Here is a 20,708-nt window from a genome sequence, read left to right as displayed (position 1 = left end):
TTTAATTTTTAGTATTAAAAAAAATGTAATGCAATATCTTCTTGCTGTATTAGATTTCCTTCAGGAGCCTTGGAATACTTTATGGACAGTAACTAATGCATTGCCTCTTAGAAGGATCAAAGAGATTTTTTATTACATACTAACCCTACAAGCTACATATTAAAATAGCCTTGAACCATGCTAGATATGATTTGAAACAGAGTGTGTTCTGACAGAGTAAAGAATGAGCTGGTTTAACTGATCCCTTTCAGGATACATTTGAAGGTTAAGCAACTACAGATCTCAGCTAATCTGATGTAATCTGCTGTTACTAAATGGATGTCTACACTCACATTCGTAGCACACTGCACATGACTGCCTAGGAATAAAGTTTTCAAATTTTTTCATGTCAGTTCTGCTGAGAGGAAGCCATGTATCTGTTTGTTTACTTCTACCTCCTAATGATCTTTTTTGAAGAAGTGCATGGTTTTTGTCCTTCTCAATGCACTTGCGTTTACCATGGCAGAAGCGATGGCACTGGAACAAGGTATATATTTCATTATTTATTATACAAGGCAATTTATAAGGAAAAGGGTTGAAGAAATTAAAAATAACATTCTCATACATTGCAAATTAGTTTTAGCATGGTTGAAATAAAGGTATATTTTATGCTGGTGTTATATGGCTAGCAGTGTTTCTGAATAGGAGCAGATGGTGATTACGGCTTTGTACTCAGCAAATAGCTACTTTAAATCTTCATTTTTTGCAGAAGGCAGTTTCTTTATGCTCCATGACTTTCCTACTATTGTAATGTCCTTCCTATTTCTACAAAGTAGTTGTCTACTGTAGAGTGATTCTGGTTTAAATAAATACAGTCATTTCTTCTTTTTTAATCTTCAGGAAAATCATATATTTTTTGGTAATAAAGAGGTTATCTTGAAATCTGATGATCTGGGTATTGTCATGTAAATTTTGGGAGATACTGTTTGTTACTTATTGTCACAACTTATCTAGTATAAATCTGCATGAGGAGACAGTAAAATAGAAGAAGAATGCAGAGAAAATGAGGAAAAAATTAAAGATAGGCTTAGTGACAGGAGGGGAATCTTCACGCTAATGTGCAAACAATGTACCCCAAAGAAATGGAAACATACTGATTCTTGAAAATGCTGAGAAATCCCATTTAACTGAAATCAATGGGAGCAGAAAGTTCTTAGCACCTCTAAAAAGCAGGTAATTTCTACATAGACACCAGAAATAGGGCTAGAAAACTCTCCTTTAGAGAAATATGTTAACGTTTTCAATTTTCAGTCTATTCTGAAATTGTCTATATATTGTCTATTTTCTATATAGACAAATACTTTGAACCTTCAGCATGCAGAAAAACGTAGAAATTAGTAATCCAATATTCTGAATTTTAGTAAAACAGGTGGCATGCAGTTCCCACGTGAGATACATGCCTGTATTATTCCTAATAACATGGCTTCTGTTTTTCAGTTGTCAGTAGAATGATGGCTGGAGGATGGTGCTTACATGCTTTAGAATAAAGCAAATTAGATTTCATGTGAAAGTATCATTGATATTTTGTATTCTTTTTCTCTTTAGAAAATCCATATTTGTCTTATCAATTTTTAAATGCAGATGGCTGTTCTTGATTTGATGTTCTTTATTCTGCTAGTGGTGTTGCAGAAGGTAATAGCATTTGCTTTTAAATCTGAAATACAAATTTCTGATAAAGAAATGCCGATCTCTCTCTCTCTTTTTTTTTCTTTGGATGCTAGGTCTGTGCTCTGTAATGATCCTGACATGTATGAGATCCCTGTGAATGTTCCTGTGGATACTGTAAAACTTCGTATAGAGAAAACTGTCATACGAAGGATTCCAACTGAAGCCTTTTACTACCTAGTAGATCTCAAATATCTGTGGGTAACTTACAACTGTGTAGCCAACATTGATATCAGCAGTTTCTATAACTTGAAACAACTGCATGAGCTACGGCTGGATGGTAATCTGCTTTCAACTTTCCCTTGGGAATCGCTGGCAGAGATGCCCAACCTACGAACTCTTGATTTACACAACAATAAAATGACCAGCATTCCTGCTGACGCTGGCCGGTACTTGAGAAACCTCACCTACCTGGACATATCCAGCAACAAGCTAACCACCTTGCCATCAGACTTGATGGACATTTGGCCCCCCTTCTCAGAAGCTGTCCTGTCCAAGAACACAGACATTCTGGCAACCCAGAGAGTCATTTTGGGTATGTTAAACAGCCTGTCTCATTCTGTATTTAAATATAGCTAAATGTTAAGTTGTAAGTGAGAGCAGGTAGGCGATCAGCCTGGGATTCAGGAGCGTGGGTTTTATCCAGGTCAGTCTTCTGGTTTGCTCTGTGATTATTTATTTATTTAGTTTCTGTTGGTGGCAGAAAACTATAAAATTAAGATAGTGACCTCCATGTACAGTGTTACCTCAAGGTCATAACACTGAAGTAAAATCTACAGTATTCTGGTCTACGGGAATACAGACCATATGGAGTATTCAGTATCCATATAAATGCAGGACTTCCAGAATTTTTTCTCTGATGATGTCATTCATCATTCTCATCATTCTATGTGGTTGCAACCACAAGCATGTCCATTTGCAACTGTTTTTTTCCAGTGGCTCACAAGTCAAACAAGTAGCTAGAGTTGATGCTCGTATGAAGCCTGTCCTGAGACACAGAGCTCTAGATGCTGGTGGCTTAAAAGACTGCAACTCTGCTCTCCCCATGTCTCCTGTTGACCTTGTGTTGCTCTAAAGCTGATTATCCTGAAGTTTTTCCCAATCGACATGTTGCATATGGGAGAGAGAATAGGAATCTGATCCCTACAACTTCACAGTACTTTTTATAGTATTTAAGGTAAGTTTTTAAGAATATTTAAGAGTACCGTGTCCAGTTCTGGGCTCCCCAGTTAAAAAAGACAGGGAACTGCTGGAAGAGGGTACAGCGAAGGGCTATGAAGATGATTAGGGGACTAGGAGATCTCTCTTATGAGGAAAGGCTGAGGGACTTGGGTCTTTTTAGTCTGGAAAAAAGAAGACTGAGGGGTGATCTTATCAATTATCAATACTTAAAGGGTGGGTGTCGGGAGGATGGGGCCAGGCACTTTTCAGTGGTGCGCAGTGACAGGACAAGAGGTAACAGGCACAAACTGGAACATAGGAAGTTCCACCTAAACGTGAGGAGGAACTTCTGTACTTTGAGGGTGGCAGAGCACTGGAACAGGCTGCTCAGAAGAGGTGGTGGAGTCTCCATCTCTGGAGACACTCAAAACCCACCTGGACGCGTTCCTGTGCAACCTGCTCTGGGTGACCCTGCTCTGGCAGGGGGGTTGGACTAGATGATCTCCAGAGGTCCCTTCCAACCCTGTGGTTCTGTGATTCTATGAGCAACTCTGTGAGAGATACTGTATATTAATGATACTAATTTACATCAAATGATCTTACTGCAAAATCTCAGCCTTAGAATTTACTTGGATGCATATGTCTATATACCTCAATTTCAGAAATGTATACAGAAAATGTTGTGGTACTGTGTAATACAACACACACTATACCCATACATTACATAGATATCATACAATACTATGCACTACAGTGTAGTAATATAATACATTTTGAGATACCGTTCTATATCCACTGGTAAAGATCTGCCCTGCATTGTACTGCCCAGTATTTCCAATTTCTCGATCTAAACCCCCACTATCCACTGTTCATTTGTTCACCTGCTTTGTTTCACAGCAGAAGCTGCAATTTGAAACTCTCATTCAGATGAGATTGCCTATAAGTAACTTAATAGATGCAAGTAGGCTGAGCAAGTTCCTCACATACATGGTAACTGTAGGTTTGCAGCATTAATAAGATCTCTGTTTATTCAGCATTAAAAAAAAAAAAAAGCTGTAAAAGTAAGTCCAGCTCAGTACCCCTTTCCCTGTGCCCACACGGAAGGTTACAGGAGGCATTAAAGTAGGAGCTGACTGTGCTAGATCTAATCTTCCTGATGATCTCATGTGGGAGTCACAGAGGTTATTTAGTTTCCTTGCCTTACATAGCCCTCACCACTTAAAAACCAAAAGAAACAAACAAACAAAAGAACCCAAAAAACAAACACCAAAAAACCCCAAAACCACACATGCTCTTCTCTCCTCCCCTTTCCTTCCCCCTGGCAACCATCTGCAGGCTTTGTTGGTGCAGGCGCTTTGCCAGCCTCTTGTAGTCCTGGCAAACTCTGTGGTGCCAGCGTTGAGTTCTCTAGAGACTTGGGATGTGACCTTTGGATCATTTTCATTTATGAACTACAACTGGGTTTGAACACAGACCTCCAGAGGGGAATATATATTGGGTTGAAACAGCGCCTTGCTTCTCTTTTTTTAATGTTACTTGCTGAGGGAAGCTCTGTGTAGTGATTATAGAATTGTATCTGAGAATGCAAAGTGCCAGGTAGTACTTTCATTGTATTGTGTTGAGTAAATCTACCTTAGGTAAGCTATGAATAATTAGCTGAATTTTCTTTAATTGACATCATAGCCTTCTGATGAGTGTATCTCAATGCAGACAGACAGTGCTTGCTATATAAGAAATTTTATAGTGAATAAGAAAACATCCCCTTCTTCTGGAGATTAGAAAGTGCAGTGCTCTTTATGTTGTGGGTTATTTTGACAAGCTGACTTAGTCTCCACTAAGCGTTAGCTTTGTTATCTGTAGTACTGGAGCTTCTGAAGTTGTAGTTACGCAGAGGTTTATCCTTGAGTTGCTGTTGATGGACTGTTACAGAGCAGTTCTTTTTCATGAATGGTTAGTAGAAACTATCAGGCTAGAAAGATAACCTAGGAGTTGAGATTTCTCTATAATGCTCCAACCATAGGAGATGTCGGCTTAGAACAACAGGAGCAAAATGTGCTTTGTGGCATTGCTTCCTCTCTGACATCCCTCCTGTCTCTACTGGAATTGCTGGAGCCTGAGGGAGGGGAAATGTATCCCATAAATACTCTTCTCTTCCTCTGAGGTGGAGAAAAGGATCACAGAGGTATGTATGTGATCAGGAAGGATTTTGAAAAGGCTTCTAGCCTGATGGGATGCAGATCCAGATGAACTGAACCGTTCTGGTGAAGTCAGTGCTGTTGTTAAGGCTTGTGGACAGATCATTCCAGAGCCTTCTCTGGTAACCTCTTCCAGTGCTTATCTATCAGGATAGTGAGAAAGTTTCTCTTAATATCTAACCTCAGTCTCCCTTACTGCAAACTAAGCTGGTTACCTGTTGTCCTACATGAGATGGATGTACAGAAACACAAATTGCCATCTCTTATAGTAACCTTTCATACATTTTCTTTCCCTGTTTTCCGCCTTAACTAATCACACCATTTCTTTCAGCAGTTTCTTATAGACGGTGAGGCTTTGTTTTGATTTTCTACTGTAGTTACTGGTTCCTTTTGGACTCCTTTGTCTTTTTTAAAAAAAAGGTTTCTCTTAAAATGTGATGCCCACAATTGCACACGGTGCTTGCTTTGATACTCAAGAATGTCCTGTGTTCTCCAGCTGTGTGGCAGCGTTCAGCCTGACCTGTGTGCCTATATGGAATGGTAATTGCAGCCAGAACTCTGCTAGAAGCTGGAATCCAGAGCAAATAAATGCTGTTCTTGTCTAGTCAGGAAAACAGCAGTCAGATTCTACTTAGCGTAAGAAATTATGGCTTGAGCTGGCTTCTCTCCTAGTTCTGTCAAAACAAGATTGTCCCTTGTGTCTAATTAACAAGGTCAACAACAGAAAACCCCAAACTCAAATGTTTGTGCATATGTATTTTTTAACACCAGGAGGCAATTTTATCTTCAGTGTCTTGACTGAGCATCAAGAAAGTTGCATATAAGAGAAAGTTCAGGTTCCCCACATTTACTTCAAGGACTCTTGTAGGAGCCATGGACTGCTTTTGCCAGGGGACTGTCAGGTTAGCATCTCCTTCTTCCAATTCAAAATCTCTGCACTTAGGGGTTTGGGTTTATTTTTATTACCTTCTACTGTATGATGTTCCTCTGTGTGGACACTATGCTAAATGAAAGAAGGTCAGGGAATGATTCCTGTCCCTCTGGCCAAGTGGCTCACCCTGGCTCTCATGCACACAGTTTAGGGCCAGCTCTCTTTAAAGCTTACTGGCTGTTCCACACTTGGTAAGATTTAGCCCTTGGTTTTCTGTGGGCTCTACAGGATGCTGCAGTGACTCTAAAATGTAACTGTGTGGGTGGGGGTGATTTTTCTTTAGTCCAAACTGTCTGAAGTAATGTGAGAATTGCATTGCAACCCATAGAATTGTGCTTTTGTAATATAAAATGGCAAGGCTGTGTTATATGCCTGATGGGCTGATGGACATGCAGGGTAGTTTGGAGGTACAAAGCCTGCTGCACTTACACTGGGGGAAACAACAGGAAAAAGACAGCTGTCCTTGGTGTGGTCTCATCCATAAGCCCTTCAGGGAGCAGTCCCTGGAGTGAGAACTGTCCCTGGAGCCATATATGGCTTTGTCTTGAGAGTGCCCTTTGGAACAGTTCAAAACAAAGCTGTGGAGTGTGCTGACAATTAAGCAGTGGAAATGATCATGGGACCGGTGTGTGAGTTCACGTGGCCCTTTCTTGCTTACCTCAGGAGCTATAGCCTTATACTTTGATCCAAATCACTGCTAAGTTTCAGCATTTGCTGATATACAAAGATTGGAATTTCTGGCGTGAATGATGGCAGTAGCATTTTCCGTATGGAAAACTGCATGTAGTGAGTCACTGAGAGGAACAGAGGAATCCAGGATTTGATAGAGTGGCAGTTAGATGAGATCTTGCCTCTGTTGCATGTAGAAGTGCCAAAAATACGAAATGCTGAAGGTCCATCAGGCTCCCAGCTGTTATACTGGGCCACTGGGTAGATGCTGCTTTTCCTGAACTACTTCCTAGCAATTTCTGTGTGTAGGAAACACTGGGACACAGTGCGGGAAGTGAGCTTTATTGTTTAGAACCATGGATGAAAAATTTTGGAGCTTCAGTTGGAAGAGAGCTTTGGGTATAGGTGGGCCCAAGCTGCAGTGAATATTTCACATCTGCCATTGAATCTTGAATATTTCACATACTGCCATTTTATAGCAATTGAAAAGCAATATATTATACAAGTTATGGTCCGTGACTGGTTACTGATTTACAAAGGAAGTTTCACTCATAGCTATTTCAAATGCTAAAGTCCATATTGACACAGCATGGGGAAACCTTGCTTCCCGAGAAGACTGCAAAAATGTGCATGCACAGACAGACAGAGACATATATTTGCCATTGTACACGCAAACATACATATAAATGCGTGAGAGTAAATTTAAAATATACTAAGGCTAGAATAAAGAAAAGTTTTTAGAGCAATTAGTAATCCATATTTAATGTTTAAATACCCTGTATTGGTATATTGCAATGCATAAATATTTATTAACATTTGTTTTGCCTGGGTTAGTATTTTCTTTCTCAGGTCAACAAGCTGCCTTAATATTTCAACAAGAGAATCCAGGGTTTATAAAGACTTGGCGTTCCATCAGATTTCTATTCTCTTCAATAGCTAACTGAAGTATAATCAAATTCAGTGTTTTATCCTTGCTTCCAACTCAATAGTGCTTTCTTCTTTTCGTTTTGGGAATTCACATGACCTGATGACTTACAAGTTTACTTACTTGTGCAAGTTTACTAAAAATAATGTGAATACTGCCAGATATTGTCTAGAAACAGATAAATAGAAGGGATGAGCCGTGAAGGCAAGCGAGGAACTCCTGTGTCTGTATATATTAATGTATTTTTATAAGTCCTGGTTCTTCAGCCAGTTACACTGGGAAACATGATGGATGGGGAAGATGAGGCCGCTAACTGAAATAACTCTTTCTTTGCACTAAAGCACAGAAGTGCAGAATCTTCTGGGACTACAGCTTTCTTCTGAAGCTGAAACCAGGCCTTCAAAATGATCTGAGATGGTCAAGCCTGTGTCCCAGACCGGACTAAACAACCATCCAATCTAAGGACTGTCCATCTTTGCCTCATCGTTCCTTCTATTTTGTCAATTTCTGATACTTTTTGTAACAACTTTGGGTCCTTTGGGACACTGTGAGAATATGAAAGCTGTGTATTTATATACATTAGGAAAAATTTCTTCACCAAAAGGATAAGCATTGGAACAGGCTGCCCAGGGACGTAGTTGGGTCACCATCCCCGGGGGTATTTAAAATATGTGTAGTTGTGACACTTAGGGACATGGTTTAGTCGTGGACTTGGCAGTGCTGGGTTTATGGTTGGATGTGATGATCTTAAAGGTCTTTTCCAACCTAAATGATTCCATGATTCAATTTGAAAGACCTTTGAGCGCTGCTAGTATAATAATAACAACAACAACAACAACAACAACAATAATAATAACAACAACCCCCATATAACAATAATAAACCCCATCCTTTACTGCAGTAAAGCTTGTAGGATGCAGAAAGGTTGCAGAAGAAATATTTTCAGTAGTGTTCAAGGTAAGGGAGAATCTGCTGCCTGGTATGTGGGTTGGGAGCCCTACTGATGCTGCAAATCTGTCCTGGTTAATGCTGTGGACCCAGAGTTCCTGCCCTGCCGCCTGCTTGTAGCACAGCTGCCCCGTGCTTCTGTCCTCTAGATAGCAAAGGGGCCATGCTGGGAGTTCATATGCGTTTTAGCAGCATTTTTTACAGAGGAACTCTGGCAGTTGAGGCTTTGTTTCAAGGGGATCCTGTCTTTCCTGTTATACCTAAGGGGAATTTAATTTCCAAATGCTCAGTCTCTTTCTTAACATAGTGAAGAAAATTGACTGTTTATAAGCAAGTGAGAATAAAAAAAACAATTACGGGAACAGTGTCTCTAACTCTCTCTAAGTACAAACTAAAGCTTGCGTCATTTAAAAGATGAGCACAAATAGTTACATACATGTGCTTGACTGAGCAGAATTTTTATGAGCACAGACAGTTGATGTGCCTAGACATAAGGAAAACATTTGGATGGTATCTTTTTTGCTTGTGAATATATGTGTGAAGTTCACAGGAAAAATTGTCATATTTTGGAGATTTTTTTTTTTTTTTGAAGAAAAGCAGTTGCTGATACAGTTTCCTTGATTTCTCCTTCTCTGTTCCAGCGGGCAATAAGTAGTGAATAGATGTAAAATCTCTTATGTCTGGAAGGGGTGAAATTGGATTGTGATGTCAAAGTCATGGAATCTCTTCAGGTCAAGTCTTGTTTTAAAGAGGGGATTAATTGGGGTTTACCATAGTTTTAACCAATCACTGCCTTTGTGCTTAAAATAACCTAATCTTGGTCAGGCGATAAAAGGAAGCGATAGTTAATTATTTGTGTATTCTTTCATCTACATATTTCTTCCAGAACAAAAAGCAGAATTTTTCCATTAGCTGTTTTGATATTTCCTAAAAATACACACTGAACAATATTAGCAGGTGCTTCAGGTTTTTTTCCTTTTAATTTTTGTTAAATTAATATGACTTGTCTGTTGTGCTAATTAGTAGATTCAATAGTGATGGATTCTTGCCTACCATCCTTCGTTTCAGACTGTAAGTTCCATTTATTGTTAATACTTGAAAAAAATGAAAAAGGTATGCCCAAAGGTATAAGTTAAATGAGAAAATATTTGAACTCATGCGTGATATGACGTGTGGTGTTTTACCTGGTGAAGCCGCTGTTGCTCTATGAAGATCAACATAGCAGAGTAATCAATACCAGCTGAGGATTTAGACTTATATTCCTCAGAAATGGCTACTCTGTTTCACCCTAATAAGTTCACCAAGAGGGAGAATCCTCTCAAAGAGTTTGGAATCAAGAAGCAAATGTTATAGCCTCTAACAGAAGAGGAGAGATAGCGTTTTTGCGTGCCATCATAAAAATATTGTAGTCATCACCTTTTTTTGGGGTCCTTCCCATTTTCTACTCTTCTGCTATTCTTTTTGATTGTATTTCAGAGGTTGTCATAAATCGAAGCCAGATTTCTAAGAATATTGGTATGGTTCAGAGCCAGATAAGAATTTTATTGGCCTAAAGCCTTTTCTCTTTAGCCTTTATCCTTTTTTCAAGGGGCAGAGATATTTGTATAAGCTCTAAACCCTTAAATTCTCTGCAAGCGTTGAAAAAAGGGTCTGAGAAGATCAAACTGTAAGAGCCCAAAGGAAGACTAAGAGCAGAGAAGAGTGACAGGATGCAATAGCCCTGTGAAGCTATCTTTCCAGAAGGCACATGCAGGTGAAAATGTATCTTCAGTCTTAAGACATCTTTTCAAAGTGTTTTTTCCTAGATAAATAGCAAAGTTAAGGAAAGGCAGAGCCAGTATATTACTACGCTCCTGTAAACTTCTGTGAAGAAAATGTTTAGCCTAATAAACATTCATAGTGTTCTTCCTCACCTCTGCAAAAACTCCCCCACCAATCAGCCCAACAAAAAAGACAAATTGAAAGAGAAAAGATTAACATGGAATACGTCCACGGTTCTCCTTGATTGTACTTGGTGGTAGTCATGCATCATACTATAATCACAATATCCATATGTAGCCTGACAACATTTTTGGTTTGTTTTGTTTCCTCTCTTCTCTCCCTGCTTCAGGTTTGCAGGACAACCCATGGTTTTGTGACTGTCGCATTTCAAAGCTAATTGAATTTTCCAAAATTGTGGACAACTCACTTGTACTTCTTGATCCATTGGTTTCATGTAGTGGACCTGAGAGCCTGGCAGGAATCTTGTTCCAGAGAGCTGAGTTAGAGCAGTGTCTTAAACCATCCGTGATGACGTCGGCAACAAAAATCACTTCCCCGCTGGGAAGCAACGTTCTGCTACGCTGCGACGCAACTGGGTACCCAACACCACAGCTTACTTGGACTAGGTCAGACAATATACCAGTGAACTATACAGGTATAATTGCTCTTTTATAGGAAATGGGAGAGCCTGAAATTGTTGGGTTGCTTGTGCTTTGAGATCATTATAATGAGTAACAGTGGACCAGGTATTGCACCAACCTGGCAACTGTATCTGTGCAACAGCTGTTATGAAGTTCTTTGTCTAGGTCTTGGTCTGAGCAGGTCCAACAGACTGTTCTGATTCTGGATGTGGTCTGTAATAAGAACAATGTGTGTGGAGGGGGGAAATGGATGAAGCGGGGGAAGGATAAAGGAAAATGGAGGTTGAGATATTTGGGCCCTAACTCAGAAGCTGAAAACCAGAAAGGAGAATTCATTACTGTAATCTTCATTTTGGTTCTAAATGTTCCAGTTAAAAAAAGCTAATGAGGCCATACCAGAGCCGCTTAAAACTCAACATTGTAAACATAGGATTTTCCAAAATCATGTTTTCTATGTTATTTACATGTTTATTTGCAACACGCATTTTGAATGCTGAAGAGGCTCTGATTGTCTGATATCATTCTAGTTGCTATGATAGATATTTGTGCAGTACCTTAAATATAAAAAATGTTTCTTGCTAATGCCAAGCAGTTACCTTAAATTGTAGGTGTGAAGAAGGTAATAGTCCAAAGTACTGAAATATCTTAAAACAAAGGTAATTCCCAAAAATGTTTTAAATGGCTAGTGTGTTCAGTGTCACTTGAAGTCGGTGAGACTTGTATTTCCTAGTCACTTAGTTTTTAGACATTTGATTTCTCTTTATGTGGTTTTGTTTTGTTTAGTGAAACTGCAGATTATATTGTAACTCCTCCAGACATTCAATTCCATTTTGACCCAAGTGGAGCACTTTTCTGCAATAATGTAATATGGCAAGGAGTTTCATAGTTTGTGTGTGGGGCTTGGTTTGTGGTTTTTTGTTTTTTTTAAGAAGTTTAATACATGCGATTCCTTCTGGCAGAAGTAGCTTAAGGGAAGAAGTAGTCTAATAACGGTTACTTTCTCTTCAGCTCACTTTATAATGTTTTACTCTTTTATTTTCCTGTAGTAATTCAAGAAACACCTGGAGAGGGTGTCAGATGGTCCATAATAAGCTTGACAGGGATTTCATACAAGGATGCAGGAGAATACAGATGTAAAGCCAAGAACTTAGCAGGAATGTCAGAAGCTGCTGTTACAGTCACAGTGGTTGGTGTAGTTACTACAACTGTGTCACCACAGAAGTATGGAAGGAAGCAAGAGGCAGAGAGACAGAATAGCACTCAGGAGGAATCCAAGCAGGAACCTGAGAGGACAACAACACCTCTTCCCACCACACCAACCACCACAGCACTGGTTAGCACTGAAAGATCAACGAGCATCAGGTTTACCGACAAGAAGCAATCCAGGCCCGTGTTTGATGGAAAGAAAAATTCAAAGGCAGTGACAAATGGAAACAAAAAGCAGGCTGTGGAGATACGCAAGAAAGGTGAGGAGACAAAGCAGACTGGGGAGATAAGCAATAAAATTGAGGATACTTCATTGAATACAGCAAGTATGGCTGAGCAAAATGTTACTGTAAAGAACCTAAGAGTGATCAGTGAAACTGATGAAAGAGTGACCTTAACTTGGAAAACTGTCAATGCCACAAGCAACTCTGCAGTGACTGTGTTATATTCAAAGTATGGTGAAAAAGACATGTTGCCTCTGAGCACCGATTCTAGCAAAAACAAAGTCACAATTGATGGTTTGCAACCTAGTACTCAATATATGGCATGTGTCTCACCCAAAGGCATGCCACCTACAGAAGAGCAGTGCATTATTTTCTCCACCGATAGGTTAAATGATGACAGTAGCTCCCAGTTTTCTATTCTAATATTGGCCAGCAGTGCAGCATGTGTGGTTGTTTTACCTTTGATATTTTTCTTACTCTACAAAGTTTTAAAACTTCGTGTGAAACCGAAAACTGCAAAGGAAGCTGACCTTGCAAAAGAGACCTATGTGAAATTTGAAACACTATCTCTGAAGCCTCGAACAGTGACTGCAGGAGAGCAGCTCTGGGCACGAAGGTACACAGATGAGTCGGAAAGACTTCTCCTTTGTTCTAGGTCAAGCATGGATTCTCAAATGACCTTCAAAAGCGAGGGCTCTAGGTCTGAGTATCTGTGTTGAACATAGATGAGGGTGGAGGAGATGGAATATACAATAGGTAAAATTAATCCAAAATGATGATACTGCATCTGGAAGCAGGTTGGTGCCAGGTGGTGGTCAGAATAAAATGCAGTCTACTGTATGGGTAGGGTGGTGGGTAGGAGGGAGAATAGAAGAAAAGTGTTGCCTGTTTATTTTCTTTTTGTATGTTTGTGATGTTGGATTTGGATGTGAGGGAATGATGTTCTTCAAAAGATAAATACAGTGTGAAATTGTTGCCTGGTTAAAGATCTATTTTTTGTTTTCATTAAAACATTCTGTTTTCTCTTCTTTTACTGTATGATGTGCTAGTTGCATGTATCAAACATTATTCACAACCTTCATAAAAAGTATATACTTAAAAATAATAGGAGAACAGTTTAAACTACTTCTATTGAGCTCAAAACTTTATCTGAAAATACAAGTTTTCTGACATCAGCTTGTGCTTTGAGATGTCATACAGCTCTGTTTGTACAGTATCTTGGACTGGAAGTGATCTCAGACCAATCAAGACTGAAGCTAGGTAGCCACAGCTTATGAACTCTTTGAGAGGTACAATACACGTATTGTCGTTTTGCAGATGCTATGGCAAAGACGCATTTTTAGTATTCTGAAACTTAGGTAAGATATCATTATGAGTTACTGAATGCCTTCTTTGCTTCGGTCTTTTCTGCTCGGCCCAGCCTTCAGGAGTCCCAGGCTTTGGGGAAAGTAACGGGGAAAGAAGAAGACTTCCCCTGGGTTGAGGAAGATCAAGTGAGGGATCAATTAGGTCAATTAGATATTCAAAAGTCCATGGGCCCCAATGGGATGCACCCGAGAATGCTGAGGGAGCTGGCAGAAGTCATTGCTGGGCCGCTCTCCATCATCTTTGAAAGGTCCTGGAGAACAGGCGAGGTGCCTGCTGAGGACTGGAGGAAAGCCAACATCACTCCAGTCTTCAAAAAAGGCAAGAAGGAGGAGCTGGGGAACTACAGGCCAGTCAGCCTCACCTCCATCCCTGGAAAGATGATGGAACAGCTCGTTCTGGGCATCATCTCAAGGCATGTGGAAGAAAAGAAAGCTATCAGAAGTACTCAACATGGATTCACCAAGGGGAAATCATGTCTGACTAATCTGATAGCCTTCTATGATGACATGACTGGATGGATAGAGGAGGAGAGGGCGGTAGATGTGGTCTACCTTGACTTGAGCAAGGCATTCGACACGGTCTCCCACAGCATCCTCATAGGGAAGCTTAGGAAGAGTGGGTTAGATGAACGGACAGTAAGGTGGATAGATAACTGGTTGAAAGACAGAGCTCAGAGGGTCGTGATTAGGGGCACAGAGTCTAGTTGGAGGTCAGTGACGAGTGGTGTTCCCCAGGGGTCAGTACTGGGTCCAGTCCTCTTCAACATATTCATCAATGACCTGGATGAGGGGATAGAGTGCACCCTCAGCAAGTTTGCTGATGACCCAAAGCTGGGGGGAGTGGCTGACACACCGGAAGGCTGTGCCGCCATACAGAGAGACCTGGACAGGTTGGAGATTTGGGCAGAGAAGAACCTTTTGAAATTCAACAAGGGCAAGTGTAGGGTGCTGCCCCTGGGGAGGAATAACCCCATGCACCAGTACAGGTTGGGGGCTGACCTGCTGGAGAGCAGCTCTGTGGAAAGAGACCAGGGAGTCCTGGTGGACAATGGGATGACCATGAGCCAGCAATGTGCCCTTGTGGCCAAGAAGGCCAATGGCATCCTGGGGTGCATCAAGAAGAGTGTGGCCAGCAGGTCGAGGGAGGTCATCCTCCCCCTCTACTCTGTCTTGGTGAGGTCGCACCTGGAGTACTGTGTCCCGTTCTGGGCTCCCCGGTTCCAGAAGGACAGGGAACTGCTGGAGAGGGTGCAGCAAAGGGCTATGAATATGATTAGGGGACTGGAACATGTCTCTTATGAAGAAAGGCTGAGGGATTTAGGTCTCTTCAGTCTGGAAAAAAGATGGCTGAGGGGGGACCTTATCAACAGTTATAAATACTTACACGGTGGGTGTTGGGAGGATGGGGCCAGTCTTTTTTCAGTGGTGCCCAGCAACAGGACAAGAGGTAATGGGCACAAACTTGAGCATAGGAAGTTCCACCTAAACATGAGGAGGAACTTCTGTACTTTGAGTTTGGCAGAGCACTGGAACAGGCTGCTCAGAAGAGGTGGTGGAGTCTCCATCTCTGGAGATGTTCAAAACCCACCTGGACGTGTTCCTGTGCAACCTGCTCTGGGTGACCCTGCTCTGGCAGGGCGGTTGGACTAGATGATCTCCAGAGGTCCCTTCCAACCCTGTGGTTCTGTGATTCTATGAGCAACTCTGTGAGAGATACTGTATATTAATGATACTAATTTACATCAAATGATCTTATTGCAAAATCTCAGCCTTAGAATTTACTCGGATGCATATGTCTATATACCTCAATTTCAGAAATGTATACAGAAAATGTTGTGGTACTGTGTAATACAACACACACTGTTATATACCCATACATTACATAGATATCATACAATACTATGCACTACAGTGTAGTAATATAATACATTTTGAGATACTGTAAGAGGAGGTCTTGTCCTCAGGTTATGTTGGATGTGTAATGAAGTTCAATGAGCATAGTGAAAGTTAATTGTGGGCATGTTTCCAGTGTTTAAAAAAATCAGGTATTAATATTGATGATTGAATTAAAGATGAATGTAGAATTGCCTGTTAATGATAATAATGAATTGTCTACTCTAAGGCTGCTTTTTTGTTGCCTGAAGTAAACAACAGAGCTTTTGTTTTTTTAGGTTCAGATATTATGATTAAGAGTACGTATGAATTGAGAGCCACAGTTTTTCCTAAAAATTACAACTGCGTTGTTTTCTTGAACCTTTCTATGCCTAGGAGAATTGTTTGCTTTGCGAGGAAATTGGGAATCTTCTCTTTCCAAAGGGAGAAATATTATTCAAAGCTACAAACTAAAACTTAGTTAACTTTAAAATAGTGGCATTTCTTGGTGTCACTAGTGTAGGATTAAATTTTGCCTGCTGGAATGCTAGAGAGCTTATCTTGTAAGGTGTAGCTTGGCGAGAGGAAAACACTTTGTCAAAAAACATCCAACAGAAAATTGTGGCAGAAAACGAACACATTGAAAAATCTCCATAGCATAAGGAAGTAGGTGAGATGTTCAAAAGTGCAAAATCGGCTTACCTGTATATGCTTTTAGAATTAACCTTGGTGTTCCTTTCTGTGTTACTAGTATGCGTGGTTTAAAAGCAATCTTTCTGCTTTTTCCATGGATAATTTTGATTGCAGTAAAATGTTTTTAGTTTTCTTAGTGGAATATTTTTACTTTGGCTTTTTTTTTTTTTTAAATTTGAGATATTTTTAGGGAAAGCAGATTCCTTTTGTGTTAAAACCAAGGTTCATCTGACAAGCAGTTAATGATAAACTACATTTTTAGCAGGACCTGAAGTGTTACAATGCCTTCTATTTTCCATATAGACTGTAGCCAGTAGTTGTTGCTGAAGGTGTTTCCAATTAAAAACACCGTGTTTGTCTTTAACGAGAGCAATTATTTTAACGTTTATTTTTTTCATTCCTGGAGAATATTTGATTTCAGGTTTGAAAGCTTTGCAAGAAACTTGAATCTAATTCTGGAGTTCAAAAGTGCTATCACCTGACTTGTAGATGATACATCAATATATCGGACTGAGGTGGTGCAAAGCTCGTTTGAGAGAGCTCATTTGCAAATGTGAAACCTTTTGGTTTGACTAATCCTTGTGGAATTAGCATGTCCTAAAGTTAGAAATCAATCTCTGTGATCATGTGTGCTATCACTATATCAAAGATGGAATGTATTATAAAGGGCAAGTTCTTTCAAGAAAACATGAGATACATTATTTTTTCCACAGCTTTTGAGACAGTATAACCTGGACATGCTTCTGTACCTCATGTCAAAACAGCAAATTTGCTGGGGATTTTCAATGGAAATTTGATACAAAGGCCAAATCACACAATAAAGACATGTGCCCTGCATTACCTGGGGTTGGTTTAATTAAAGAGCTGAAGAAATACTTCTGGTAACAGATGCAAATTTTTATACTGTAAATTGTTAATATTAATGATAGAATCATTGAGATAGTTTTGTCACCCATAATCAATTTGTATAACATTTTCTGAAATGCAATACTGAATCAATCATCACTATGAACAGTGATGACTATGATCTGTGCTTGCCTGGTAGGAGAGTTTGAGAGGATTTAACCAATGTTTATGCATCGCCTTTCATATATTTTGCACTTTGTTAGCTCAGTTCATCCTGTATTTCGTCAAAAAGGTTAGACCTTTTTTTATTCATTACCTATAATGGGTGTGTCAAAATTGGATGGTTAATGAAATAACTGTGTAATGTGAGCTGAATTCCAAATAGACCTATTTTTTCCTTAAAGCTTTAGTGGGCCTCAGCACTTGTCACAGTTAACCACGATCCTGGCTTCGGTGTGCACTTACTAAGCCAAACTTTAGGCATCCATGCATCTATTTTAGTACTTGCCATTGCTCACAGTGGACTTTGTATTCCTTGCACTATCATCCGATTCTCATACTTTTCTCAAGCATGGGATTTAGAGAGAAGACTCTTTTGTGTGTACCATGAAAATGTCTGTAATAGCAAAAATATTCAGACTTGGGCTATATCTAGGAGGCTAAACGAAGGACATTTTAAACTTATTACCTTCTCAAAGAAGTAATTAAAATGGATTTTGATGTGAAAATAAAAGATTGTTTTTATATGCGACCATGTGTTTGCCTGACCCTTTCATCTTTCTTTGTAGCTTTAGACGATATGTGATGAGTGTAGCTGTGGGGACAAGAGGAAATCTGAGAAGAAATGAGAGAAAATACAAAAAGAAAGGCTGAGGAACAATGGAAGGGTAATATCCGAGAGAGTGCTGGGTCTGTGTGCCACAAAGTCTTTTGCTTGCAATTCTGCTATGTACGTGGCAACGGTGCTGGGGTGTCTGCAGACAGGTAGCGATTATAGGATGGATGAAGATGCTGCCAGCTTATTGCAATGCATGGGGCTCTATATATGTCCAGTTACAACAAGGTGGGGCAGCTATAAAATTCAAGTGTGGAACAAAGGCACTAGGGGAATTTGAAGAATGTACTTGAAGCTGACCTTAAAGCCTGCCTGTGTCCCAATGGAAGTTGTGAGAGCTTAATGAAGAACATTGCCTATAATCTGAAAAAGGGAGAGTAGTTTATGCATTTATTGCAAGAAAGAGGGGTACGCATCAGTAGCAATTCTGGCTAGGGTATGAATCCTAGACATAATATACTACAATAGCCCATTGTGAGCTATGATTTTCTTTTAAAAACAACCAATTTGTTAGATTTGTGGCTGGGAGATAGACCAACTTGCATTTCCTTCACGAGCCTAGATGAGATTTCAAAATGAACCTTTTTTTAACTATCTATCTAACTGGGTGTAGACTGGAAACACACTGACCTGAATGCCATCTGTCACAGAATTCATTGCATTGTTCTAGGTGTTACAGTCAGCCACAGAAGCTGTCACTTTCCTTGGTTGAAAATCAGGAGTTTTCAATAGAGTGGATGCTTTCTCTTTTCTTTTTAAACCACTGAAAAAAAAAATTCCTTTGAATTTCAGAAGATCAAAATTCACATCAGAATGGAGGTATGATTAATGTGTCATTTTTATAAACCTGAAAGGCTCCCTTGCTAAACAGTGGCAAAATCAAGCTGAAATATCAGTCTGAAACAGCCTATAGCAAGGAGAGAGTTCTTTTTACGAAGCTGTGTAGTTAATCATCAGTGTTCAGGACAGGAATCTTTTTAATTGATAAGGCAGAAAGCAACTATGAACAAAAGCATATAGTCTTTCCAAAGACCTAAGTAAAAAAGATGCAGTTTTTACAAGCTTCTGTTTTTTAGGAAATACCATCCTAACCTTGTGTTTAGAAAAGAATGTGAAATTGCTCCAATTATTGCAGCAAGTTCAATAGCACCTGTCAGGTACGTATTTTAAATATAATTGATCTAATTTTAGGTCTGGTATTTTGAAAGACACTTGATTGGCTTAAGAGTGTTAAGAAAGAAGTTGACTGTACAAACAACTGTAACTCAAACCTCTCATAATAGTGGAATACCAGTTTACCGGCAATGTGTGAATTACTACATTTTGGACATGACATTCTGACAAGAAAATACTTTTTTTTAACGAGTGATCAAATATTTGGCACATCTTTTTAAGGAGGAGTCGAAGGAATTTGGTAATGGTGTGGAGGTTTGGTTTTGTTTTGTTTTCTATGGAACTAAGGTGACTGAGAGAGGACTCAGTGAAATACTTCATGTCCAGAGAAGGCTAAAATGGAATGTGTTTTTTTTATTCTCTCTTAATACAGGAGAAAGGAGCTTTACGTATGTGTGTATTGAGGGCAAGCATAGAGTATTCCAGTGTTGCCTCAGACAGAGATCAAGTAGTTTCTTCTGAGGCCTCTGGTTCGGGCTACTGGTACTTGGGACATGCTACTGGACTAGATGGAAAGTAAGAACAATCCAAAATGACAATTGCTAGCAGATTCAGTGCAACTCTAATTTAAATTCAATGAGTCACTTGTTCAGTCAACTAAACAAGAGCTTTGTTGATATATTTTTAGTTGTTTCATTCATTTAGGCATACAGTTGTAGGAAACCTTTAGTGTCCTCAAACAGCTGTTTCTCTAAACCTTCAAAAAGTAGATTCATAAACAAATCTCCAGATCATATTCTTGTTTAACTCTTTCTCACTTATTTTTTCCAGTTTAATACTTTTTTAGAAAAACAGGAACAAAACAATATGTGTAGCCTGCTTTGTAATATTTTCCAGTCTCTAAAACAATGACACCTTTGTCAACGAAAAAGGAAATTAAGTCCAATACCCGTAAGTACCTTTTTTTGTAAGAACCTGATTTAATTAATGACGCTGAAGTCTAATGCCACAGGCTGATCGGATCGACTTCTGAGTCATGTGTCTTGAATTTTGTGTTGCTAAGATTTGGCCAAACATTTGAGTCTCCAAAAATAACTTGTACCAATTATATTTTTTGTTTCATAGCCCAGTCCCTTGTGTTTAAGATTATGTGGATGTTAAATCACAGAGGGAGAAAGAGGACAATATAAGAGCGTGGTAAGGAGCCAGGTATAGAGCACGGCAAATTAAGTTCAGAATAATATTACTTTCTCTTTTAATGTTACTGTTCTCTTTTCTCTGTCTTTTAAATTTTATCCTTACTTGACTTTGGTTAAAGCCTTCTTCTATGGTGGTTATTTTTCCAGAGCACGCTCTCAGGTCTTGACTGACCTGTTCTGGTTGGTTTAAAAACTGATTGGTTTAACCAATCAGTTAAACCACTGATTGGTTTAAAAAACAAAAATACTTGATATTTCTTGTTCTCTAGCATAAAAGTGACATGGTGGAGTGAGTTCCTTCCTGCAGAAGCAGGAGGGTGAAAACAGGAATCATATCACTCCTGCTTGTTCTTGGACTCAAACTTCCCAGCTGATTACAACTTGCAATTCTAGTGTTTGCTGTCATGTCTGCATTGCA

At 39.5% G+C, this 20,708-nt stretch overlaps 1 protein-coding gene across 3 annotated transcripts; it reads left to right on the top strand.

The window, feature by feature from the left end:
- Positions 1-11: 11 nt before the first annotated feature.
- On the top strand, positions 12-17,894 carry LRIT3 (leucine rich repeat, Ig-like and transmembrane domains 3). 3 transcript variants are annotated; one of them, XM_063336592.1, is made up of 4 exons: positions 12-526; positions 1,761-2,239; positions 10,644-10,949; positions 11,982-17,894. In XM_063336592.1, exons 1-4 carry the CDS (start codon positions 411-413, stop codon positions 13,082-13,084), a joined length of 2,004 nt encoding a protein of 667 aa, XP_063192662.1. In that variant the 5' UTR covers positions 12-410; the 3' UTR covers positions 13,085-17,894. The 3 variants fall into 3 exon arrangements, with proteins under 3 accessions (XP_063192662.1, XP_063192663.1, XP_063192660.1); XM_063336593.1 differs by lacking the exon at positions 12-526 and adding an exon at positions 1,450-1,671; XM_063336590.1 differs by lacking the exon at positions 12-526 and having other exon boundaries at positions 1,450-2,239.
- The last annotated feature ends 2,814 nt before the right edge of the window (positions 17,895-20,708 follow it).

The sequence above is a fragment of the Chroicocephalus ridibundus genome, chromosome 5, assembly GCF_963924245.1.
Source record: "Chroicocephalus ridibundus chromosome 5, bChrRid1.1, whole genome shotgun sequence".
NCBI classification, from domain to species: Eukaryota; Metazoa; Chordata; class Aves; order Charadriiformes; family Laridae; genus Chroicocephalus; species Chroicocephalus ridibundus.
The sequence above is the reverse complement of the archived record's forward strand: the minus strand, read 5'-3'. Positions and strand labels throughout refer to the sequence as shown.